Here is a 10,759-nt window from a genome sequence, read left to right on the forward strand (position 1 = left end):
TGTAGTAGTGATGATTTTATACATGGACTTATTTCAGTTCTTTTTTTATCTATCTGCGTTTTGATCTGAATTGCATAGCATAGCAATAGCATTCTTTTATGTAATTTACCACAAATTAAATTCTAGTATGTTCAAACGCATATTTCCGACATCATACACCGCTATGTCCTCCTCCATCTGTAAGTCGTGTTGTAGTCTCCACGCAAACCATAGTCATGCAACGCGTCCGGCAACCTTTCTCCATCGCCACTGCTGGCTAGCCGAGTATCTCCAACAGAGTACTTGTCCTTCTCCCCAAATACCCATAAATCAATATTTTAGTGCTCCAGCAGATTACCAATCCAGTCTCTGTTACCTAAATTTTTTTTAATCACTAAAACACACCTCTAGCGGCTTCTCTAAGGGGTTGTTTGGATGGGGCCTGCGCAGAGCTGCCTGGCGTCCGATTTCGAGCGCCTGGGGCTGAGATGGCTGCCTGGCCGGCAAGCTGCCTGCCAGGTCTCGATCCAAACAAGCCCTAAGTCATTAGCATTAGTAATTTCCCAATCCGAAGCCTTATTATTCCCTAACTCTAATCCTATTGCTTTTCTGAAAAAACTCGTGACTTGAATAACGAAGATGCAAGTCCCGCCTGCCCTGAGCTCGTGGAATAAATTGGTTCAAGTTCACGTGCTCTGGAATAGCTAGAAGCATTTTCGTCAATCGAAGATGAGCAGTGGTTCAAGTGCTCGAGAAAAACACGCCAAAACTATTTGATCTAGCCCTGAAACAAACCGATTTGATCTAAACCATCCCTGCATCCCCCCAAGTGATTTCAACCGTTGCTGGTTCGTGATGAGTTGAAATTTTCAAATCGTAGCTGTAAAGACCTCGGCACCCCTGCAGGCTGCAGAGGATCGGGGAGGAGGACAACGTTCCACGAAGGACTGGAGGAGGACCCACTGCGAACTCTGTGTTTCGCTGTTTCGGCATGCGGTTGGGGTTTTCCATTGGACGGGAGGGAGCGACGTGCGCGCGGGGCCGCGGGCCCAGCGCGTCACTACACGTGTCCAGCCCCCACGTCTCCACTCCCCGGGGCCCACCACGCTCCCGACCGGTCGTCGCAACGAAGCCCACCCCACCATTTGAAACCCGCCGTACAGGCACAGCACCGCGCCTCTCCAATAACCGCCTCTCGATCCCTCGCGGCGCGATCGACGACGACGCGCGCCGACCGCCGGCCTGAGTGATCGTCATCGTCAGCAGCTGGGAATCGCCCCGCCGCCGCCTGCCGCCCACCGTATATGGAGGCGATGGAGGAACTCGCGGAGCTCGCCGACGCGACGCTGCAGGGCGCCGCGCTGCTCGCGGACGACGACCCCTCCGCCGCCGACCGCCCGACCCCCCGCCGGGGCTCGTCCTTCCTCACCGCCGTCGCGATCGGCAACGTCGTGCGTATACCCCCCCTCCCCCCCCCCTCTCCGCCGGTGCGGTGAGGTGCGATCGCGGCTCGTTCCATGCGCTCGGTTTTTGTCTGATCGATGAACACTTGATTCCTGCAGGGCGCGGGCAAATCGGCGGTGCTCAACGGCTTGATCGGCCATCCCGTGCTCGTCAGTACATTTATCCCCACCTCTATGTTCCGTTTTCTTTCTCCCGCATTCCATATTTATTTCCCTCGACGGTTTTAATAATTTCTCCAAATCTGTATATTCTTATAATTTCGTGTCATTGCCGTTGAGATGTGTCTCCGGACTCCGAAACCAGTGGATTACTGTCAGCCTGTGGCCTCTAGGATCCTAATTTTATTTAATCCACTGATTTTGTTCCATCACTGTTATACGTTTAATAGACAGTGCAGATTCAGGATTTGCCGCTTCCTTCATCTGCAGGATTTGTAAATGTTTATTTAGGTGTTTCTGTCGCGTTCCCTGACGGATTTGTGCAAATGGTGGTTGTGTGTGCAGCCTACCGGGGAGAATGGCGCGACAAGGGCGCCGATCTGCGTCGAGCTGCAGCGGGATGCATCACTAAGCAACAAGGCCATCGTTCTGCAGATCGAGGGCAAGTCACAGCAGGTCTCCGCGAGTGAGTCTCTCTATTAGCCTGTTTCTCTGCGCGGCTAGCAGATTCTTAAGACACTGAGAACTGAGGAGATCCTAGATAGGTTCGGTGCTGTGCATTCCTTTCATGTGTTTGTCAGTGTTTATGTCTGAATGTCTATGGCACAGGTTCCCTCAGGCACTCGTTGCAAGACAGGTTGAGTAAGGCTGGTAGCTCTGGCAAGGGGCGATCGGATGAGATCAATATGAAATTGTGCACCAGCACAGGTGGGTTTGTCACTCTCTTGTTCCTTCTTTTTTTTTTTCCTATGTGGTCCGCGTTGATGACTGAGTGAATGCCATTCAGAATACACGCTCTTCTTTCATTTTCATTTCCTTTTGAGATTCTCTCTTCTTTTCTTTTGGATAAGCAACTCTGCCGTTCCCTTCAATGGATAGGAGGGAAGTGGCTTTGGTTTTTGCTATTTTTAGTTAAAGACGCAGCTGCAACTATGTCGACTGTACTCTGCACACCACGAATATGCTCAACTACAATGTTTTAAATTTGATATGCTAGCGCTACTTTGGTTCCAGTGTGCTTCTCAACTGGTTAAAAGTAAGGTCTTTCGTTGATTTTGAATGAGAGTAACAGTGCCTTTTGTCGGTCTGTAGTTGTATCCATCTCGACTGCAACCTTTGCTGCACCATACCTCTGTCTCTGTGCTTTGAATTCTGATTCATATCAAAAGCATGCGCCATTTCAAATAAAAAGCAATGCTTTGTTAACAATATTGTCTAAGTTTTCATAAGACATTTACCTGGGTGCATGTCTTCAAAAACCAATGCCCTTCAAATTTAAGATTACAGTAACCATCTTTATTGTGTATTTACTTTGTAAGTCTGCATAATACTTTTGTTTCAGCCCCTGCATTAAAATTAATAGACTTACCTGGCATCGATCAACGGAGCATGGACGAGTCAATGGTGAGTATTAACAAAGTCCTCTGTTTTTTGTTTGTTTATCTATTTGGGCAACTAGTAGATCACCTATGCAATGATGCAGCTAGGTTCCAAAATAGCAATACATTTACATATTGTCCAATGTCCAAAACAGTCGTTTGTCAAAACTAAAAAAACTAACGAAGTGTCTGCTCTCTGATTCTTCATATGTGGCCTGCAACTTGCAATCATGTCTCCAGATTGGTAACTATGCAGCACATAATGATGCAATTTTGCTAATTATCATTCCTGCTCTACAAGCACCTGATGTGGCATCTTCCCGAGCTCTAAGGATTGCTAGGGAATTGGATTCAGAAGGTGTGTACGATATACTGCACAAAATCTGGACCCTTGTTTTATTACATTTTCTTGACATATCGTTCACATTATTTACTAGTAATGTTGGATGGAAGCATATATTAAAGTGTTTGTTTACTAGGTACTAGAACCATTGGTGTCTTAAGCAAAATTGATCAGGCTGCTGGAGAACAGAAAGCCCTGGGTGCTGTTCGGGCCTTGCTTGTAAATCAAGGTCCTAGAACTGCAGCAGACATTCAGTGGGTAGCTACAATTGGACATTCTGTTCCTACTGCCTCTGTTCAGTCTGAAGTAGGTTCTGAGACCTCACCAGAAGCTTGTTGGCAAGCAGAAGTTAAAAGCCTTATATCTATACTTGGCGGAGCTCCCCAAAGTAAGCTTGGTCGAGTAGCTTTAGTTGATTCACTTGCTAAGCAGATAAAGACACGGATAAACGTTAGGCTGCCAAATCTCTTGAATGGGTAAAACCTTATCCTACTTTGTTAGGTCAACTTTTGTATTGGTATGCTAAAATGTATGATAAGTTCCCTTTTTATATAACTGTAGTCTTCAAGGGAAGTCTCAAATTGTCCAAGAGGAATTAGCAAAACTTGGAGAACAGATGGCCCAAGGTTCTGAAGGAAGAAAGGCAATTGCTTTAGGACTTTGTCGAGAATTTGAGGATAAGTTTCTTGAACATATTGCTGGGGGTGAGGTTAGTGAGTATAATGTACACCCTCTTGGTCTACATCTCTTAAATTTATTCATGATTTTAAGTTTTTTTTTGTCAAAAGTAAAGGTATTAGAAACTTCAAAAATCAGTTTACTTTTGCAGTATTTCTGTCATCATAAGCCCGCCAGTATGAACCGTCCTATTTTTGCCACAATTACATCATAAACCCGCCAGTATGAACCATCCTTGCTTTGCCACAATTATATAATAAAATTCCTTTTCTAGAAATCTTCATTGTCGCCATTGATGTTTCTAGTTTCTAATAGACTGAGGTTCTTAGCGAACTAGGAATGTGTGCAGGACCACAAACTTAATTTTGTAAGTTTGTTACTGTGATCAATGTTTTATATAAAGGTATTCTATCTAAAATTTTTAAACTCGCTTTCAGGGAAAAAAATTCTAAACTCAACTTAGTGTAATTTTTATTCTCTGAAATGTGTCTGTTTCATTGCTGGCTGAAATTTTACTGTTCAGGGTGCGGGTTGGAAAGTTGTTGCAAGTTTTGAGGGAAAATTTCCAACTAGGATCAAACAACTTCCCCTGGACAAGCATTTTGATATGAAAAATGTCAAAAGGGTAATTTAGTTGTACTTGAACAGAAATCGAAGCCGCAACTACTTGAACTTGTCTAAGTTATGGTTACAAATATTTTTTTCCTTGTGTCAGATTGTTCTGGAGGCTGATGGTTATCAGCCATACCTGATATCACCTGAAAAAGGTTTAAGGTCTCTCATAAAAGGGCTTCTAGAGTTAGCAAAGGAACCATCGATACTTCTTGTCGATGAGGTAATATTTGGGTTCTTTTGGCCTTATTGTGCTAGTTAACAGTGCACCCTGGTGAAAAATATTTAGCTCATCACTTCAATGTTTTCTCTACACCTTGCAACCTTAAGTGTCAGTTTTAGTCATATTGCAGTCCCAGTTTTGAAAGATGTTCTGTTAAGATCAAAAGATAATTATGTAATGCATATTAATTCAAATTGAAGCATGGAACTAGGAACCATAAATTATTGTTATTCATGCTCCATATCTGCTTATGTCAATTTCTGTCCTTCCTGTTTCGACAATCATACAAGTCTTGTCTTACCACTACTCAAATTGCCGATATTTCCATGTATGTGTGTTTTGTCTTTTCAATTCATTAGCTGATCATAAAATTCGCCCTTTCCTGTTTAAATGCAGTTGTAACCACTTTTTTCAAAAAAAAAATTATATTCTGTATTCTCATTACATTTTTGTGGAAATGTTATTCTGATTACATTTTCACCAACTAAATACTTGTCTTTGAAATTATTGCTACCAGGTTCACCGTGTATTGCTAGACATAGTATCGTCTGCTGCAAATGTAACTCCAGGACTTGGTAGATATCCTCCATTTAAGCGGGAGGTATAATTCGTAAGCATGGTAAAGAGCCAATGTTTAATTAGTTTTAGTTAGTAACCCTTTTTATTTTGTTTGTCCCAAGGTAATTGCAATTGCATCTGCTGCTTTAGATGGTTTCAAGAATGAGGCACGAAAGATGGTCGTTGCACTAGTTGATATGGAGCGGGCATTCGTACCTCCCCAACATTTTATCCGCTTAGTGCAGAGGAGGTTAGCTGATCTTTTGCTTTGTAGAAACCTTGTTAGTTTTCTCCATGTTATAATGATCTTCGAGTGGCACTTCCCTTAGCTATTCCTTTTAAAGTTAGTATACATCCAGTGTCACGTTCAATTTTTCATTTTCTAATATGTTCTAAATTCTTATTGATGTGATTCTGAATTTGTAATAGTTCAGAGAAAGAATACTTAAAACTTGTGTATGCGTATTGAACTGACAACTTGTATCATTGCAAATTCATGAGTATTAAGTTCTCTTTTGTTGGTTGTATGAATAACTCAAGCCATATTTTGTTAATATCAGAAATCATGTGCCAGTATAATGTCCACTCATGCATGGTCTTGTACAATTTCATTCGCACTGACAAACAATTATTGCTGGTATGCATCCATTGTGTATATTTTCCTGTCTAATTGTCGAATTTTAAATTCTAGAATGGAAAGGCAACATCAAGAGGACGAGCTAAAGAGTCGCTCTACAAGGAAGGGTCAAGATTCAGACAAAAAGAAAGTATGCTATTTTGTATTGAATGTTGTGCCTAGTTTTATGTTTTCCTAAAGTTTCTGTGTATGGATATATTTTTGAATGGTTATTTTCTATCTTTTGTCTTTTGTTGTATAATATTCAAATACATCATTTCATTTCATCAGTAACTGTGAATTTTGTTTCTTTCACTGTCAGGATACAAGCCCACAGAAAATTTCAAATCAAAGCGAGATGAAACAGTCATCAAATATACAAGTTCTAGGTCCTGCAGGAGAAATTATTGCTGGTATGGACCTACTATAATTGTACTTAATCTTATTAGGTATATACAGATAAATAGTATAAAGATGAAAAGAGCTGTCCATAAAAAGAGCTATTTTGTGCTCTAAAGTTTTTCGTTGTATCAAACTACATATCGAATATCCAAGAAAAAATTACATATTGAGTGAATGTTTCTCTCTCAAAGGTTTCTTACTCAAAAAACGTGCAAAAGCAAACGATTGGAGCAAGCGGTGGTTTGTTCTAAATGAGAAAAGTGGAAAGGTTGGTTGTATATATTGGCACTAAACTACTCATCTATTCTTTTTCACCATTTGATGGTGGTTCTAAAATTTATGAACAGCTTGGATACACCAAAAAACAAGAAGAGAGACATTTCCGGGGTGTCATAAATTTGGAGGTAATAATTTTTTTTTCGGTGATTCTTCTTGCCATTTGGTCATTTAGATTTATGTGTTGATGCAATTCAATTTAAGGCATTGGCTGCATAAGAGTACTACCTTTTGTTACAATGATAACATTTAGCTAATACTGAATCTCTATGCATGAATCCCGTTATAGATTAGTTGCTGTTAGACAGAGTAGTCAGAAAAGGTTGCTTTTTGAATAGATGAACATGTGCGGGTAAGTTACAGTTCTTGGCAAAGCAACCAGGTTAGCTATTATTTATTTGTTTGAAGAAATATATATTTTTATTTTATCTTTGTCAAACTTGAACTCCGAAACATTTGATGCAACCATATAACTACATTGGAATATAATCCAAATTTAAATATGGGATGAACTTGCTGGATCCAAATGGATTGTCAACAAGAGGAAGTGGTCAGATTGACTGCTCAATTTTCACTGGTTTTCAAAACGCTATTGCTCCTAGTTCCACCTAATCATCATTTGTGGTGCACCATCTATCCGTTGCATTATAATTTTGTTTGCAATTGGCAGGATTGTAATCTTGAGGATATTTTAGATGACGAAGATCCTCCAAGAAGTTCTAAAGATGCTAAAAAGGCAAATATGCTAGATACTGGAAAGGATGGTAGTCTTATGTTCAAGATTACTCACAAGGTTGCTTATAAAAATGTTTTGAAAGGTACTTTAACATCTATTTTTTTAACTAACAACATGTTTCAAAATATTGTTTCTAAATTCATAACATGTTTGACGTTTAATCATCATGGCAGCTCACAATGCTGTTATACTGAAGGCTGAAAGTATGAGTGATAAAACTGAATGGGTCACTAAGATTCAAAGCATTGTTGATCCGAAAGGGCTTTCTGCAAAGAGACCAAACCCTTCAGAAGGTGGTGCCCCAATGAAGCAAAGCCATTCAGATGGTTCTCTAGTACGTTGCAAGACCTTACATGTTTGTTTCTGTCAAAAGTATTTGTACATATGACTCTGGTTAGACGTTCTGCTTCTTTCTGCTAGTTCTCTTTCTCCCCATTTGAGAATAGCTTGTCACCAGGATTTTTGGAACCCCTCCTCTACAGAAAAAAAGGATGAATTTATGTTCCATGTGCACTTCATTCTTGTTACTAATTTTGCATACTTGCACACACTATACTTCCAGGATACGATGCTTAAGAAACCCATAAACCCTGAAGAAGAGCTTAGATGGATATCTCAGGAAGTCCGTGGATATGTGGAAGCAGTCCTCAACAGTCTTGCAGCAAATGTCCCCAAGTTAAGACCACAATCTTTTCAGCCTTCCTTGGACTCCCTTTTGCATCCTGCATTGTCTTACTAATCCAGTTGAGCAGGCTGTGGTTCTTTGCCAAGTTGAGAAAGCAAAGGAAGATATGCTTAATCATTTATATACCTCCATAAGGTTGGTTCAGTCAAAACATTTTTATGGGTGTTTCATATTCAATATGTTACTTCAATGAGACAAAAAGCATTACTTGCTCTTTGTATTATATTTTTGTCTAATTTGAGCATCATGTAGTGAAACATACTCCTTCGTTCTTCTTTCATTATGCAGCTATTAATACAATTTTTCTTAAGGTTGGGACTTGACGATATCTTGATTCAGGTTTCACCGTTTCAGCCTTTTATAGGCTAGTTTCTGAGGTTCTGTTCATTGTATATCTACTTGGGTTAAACTTATATGGTCCTGCTAGACTGCTACTGCATATGGATGTCTGTTACGAGATCTGCTAATACCAGTCAATTTGTTAGAACTACTTAAGCACATGAACATGACTAGGCAACATAATAGCTTTATTTGGATTTTTTCTATATATGATTGCTGAATGATAAATGCGAATGTTTTCTCTGTGTTATTTGTGAGAGATCCGCATGGTCAATATTTACAGAGATTGTCCTCCACTATGAAAACCGTGCCGATACACTATCGCAAAAGGAAAAGAGATGGCAGACAATTACAGCCTTTAGTGTTTGAAATATGCTTTTACATGCCAAACTAACTAACCCACGTCTCTCATCTGTGGTTAGCACGCAAAGCGCAGCCAAGATTGAAGAATTAATCCAGGAGGACCATAATGTGAAGCGCAAGCGTGAAAAATTCCAGTTGCAGTCATCCCTTCTTTCCAAGGTCACTCGCCTGCTCAGCTTACATGGTAATCGATCAGCCAATGCTAGTTGGTCAAACGATTCTGCAGGATCAGGTAAGTTAATTCCTTTACGCATTAACGTCTATTTGTTGACTACTCCCTTTGTTTTAAATTGTAAGTCATTCCAACTTTCTTGGCAGTCAAACTATTTTCATGTTTGGCCCTGTTTAGTTTTCCAAAAAATTTCCTACAGTATCCATCACATCAAATCTTCGAACACATGCATGAAGCATTAAATGTAGTTGAAAAAAATAACTAATTACATAGTTTAACTGTAAATGACGAGATGAATCTTTTAAGCCTAATTAGTCCATGATTGGACATTAGTTGTCAAATAAAAACGAAAGTGCTATAGTTCCCGAATCCAAAACTTTTCATGAACTAATCGGGGCCAAAAGATTACAAAGATTTATAACACCAAAATAGATATATTATTATGGAAGTATATTTCATGTTTGATAAGCTTCTTCCAAGCACTTATTAGTTGCTAATCCTTTCTACAGAGAGTAGTCCAAGGGACAGTGGACACTCTGGTGATGAATGGAAGTCCGCATTCGAAGCTGGATTCACCACTTCATCAGCAGGAGCAACCACCAGCCGGCGTATGCCCAGTCGAGGGCCGCCACTACCACCCAATGGTAGCTGATCAGGCGATCCAAGGAGCACGTCTGTTTGCTGCCACTACCATAGAACTGAAGAGAGAAGACGCCACATCACAGACGCACAACGAAACACCGTCTGTGATGTAGAACTAGAGACGTCTGCAGCAAAACACGTCAATGATGCGGCACTTATCACAGAATTTTAGCTAATTCCATCTTGCTTGGAATACATATGTTCAGCAGAGACATCGATGCCCAAATGTTTCTATATAGTGTAGTTCTTCTAGTTTCGACTTCTTTCAATTTTGGGGTCCTTTTAGTTTACATCAGTTTTAGTTTCAGAGTCTGTTATGTTGTTAGCATGATTCCAGGAAGTGGTAGAGTTACTCGCTTTTCTGTTGAGACCGCTGTATTTTATCATGATGTATAGTTATTTGAACTCTAAATGTATTTATAAAGTGGTATTGCTGGAATCTTTCCAAGAGTAAATGCACTAGAGGTCCTTAAACTAGTTGACCTGTTTTGTTTAGGTCCATGAACTTTGAAAATGCATTTTTTAGGTACAAAATCTATTCAAGTGTGTCACTTGAGGTCCAAAACGCCTCCGACCAGCGTTGACTGCCTACATGGACCGCCACGTCCGATCCAACATGGCCGTTGGCTGCCTTGCGTGCTCCGCTGGCTCACCCCCTTCTCCCCTTCATGCTCCGACTCGCCAGCCGGGTCCGCGCGAGGCGGGGTGGGCGGCCGGCGCGGCGGCGGCGGGCGGGTGGCGCGACGAGCGGTCGGCGTGGCGCTGTGGGCGGCCACGGTGGGGTAGCCGGCGCAAAGGCGGTGGAGCAGGGGCGGCCGGCGGAGTGCGCGACGACGCTGGAGGGCTCGAGCTCTGTCGCTCCCTCTCCTCCGTGCACCGGCGAGGGCTCGAGCTCCGGGCGGCCCGCGCCATGGCTGAGCTCGCCCGAGCCGGCCGACATCTCCCACGCCCCAGCACAGGTGGCCACCGATGGAGTGGCGCCGGGAGAGCACAAGTGGTCGCGGAGGAGCAGGGGCCCCCTGAAAGCATCTAGGCCCCTAGTGGGTTTTGGAGTATTGATTGACAACACGATTAAAGGACTAACTTATTTGCATGAGATTATGAGCAGGAATTTAATTGTGATATTGATACTAA

General features: G+C 41.6%; 1 protein-coding gene across 1 annotated transcript; it reads left to right on the plus strand.

The window, feature by feature from the left end:
* The first annotated feature begins 1,292 nt into the window (after nucleotides 1-1,292).
* On the plus strand, nucleotides 1,293-10,066 carry LOC120678130 (dynamin-2A-like). Its single transcript, XM_039959285.1, has 22 exons — nucleotides 1,293-1,430; nucleotides 1,542-1,592; nucleotides 1,947-2,067; nucleotides 2,211-2,309; nucleotides 2,944-3,005; nucleotides 3,221-3,338; nucleotides 3,460-3,799; nucleotides 3,885-4,032; nucleotides 4,525-4,626; nucleotides 4,717-4,836; nucleotides 5,354-5,437; nucleotides 5,517-5,644; nucleotides 6,086-6,161; nucleotides 6,333-6,423; nucleotides 6,604-6,680; nucleotides 6,760-6,816; nucleotides 7,359-7,506; nucleotides 7,598-7,758; nucleotides 7,987-8,098; nucleotides 8,175-8,244; nucleotides 8,871-9,043; nucleotides 9,493-10,066. The coding sequence occupies exons 1-22, from the start codon at nucleotides 1,293-1,295 to the stop codon at nucleotides 9,633-9,635; spliced, it is 2,619 nt and encodes an 872-aa protein (XP_039815219.1). The 3' UTR covers nucleotides 9,636-10,066.
* Nucleotides 10,067-10,759: the final 693 nt, after the last annotated feature.

This window comes from Panicum virgatum, chromosome 6N, assembly GCF_016808335.1.
Source record: "Panicum virgatum strain AP13 chromosome 6N, P.virgatum_v5, whole genome shotgun sequence".
NCBI classification, from domain to species: Eukaryota; Viridiplantae; Streptophyta; class Magnoliopsida; order Poales; family Poaceae; genus Panicum; species Panicum virgatum.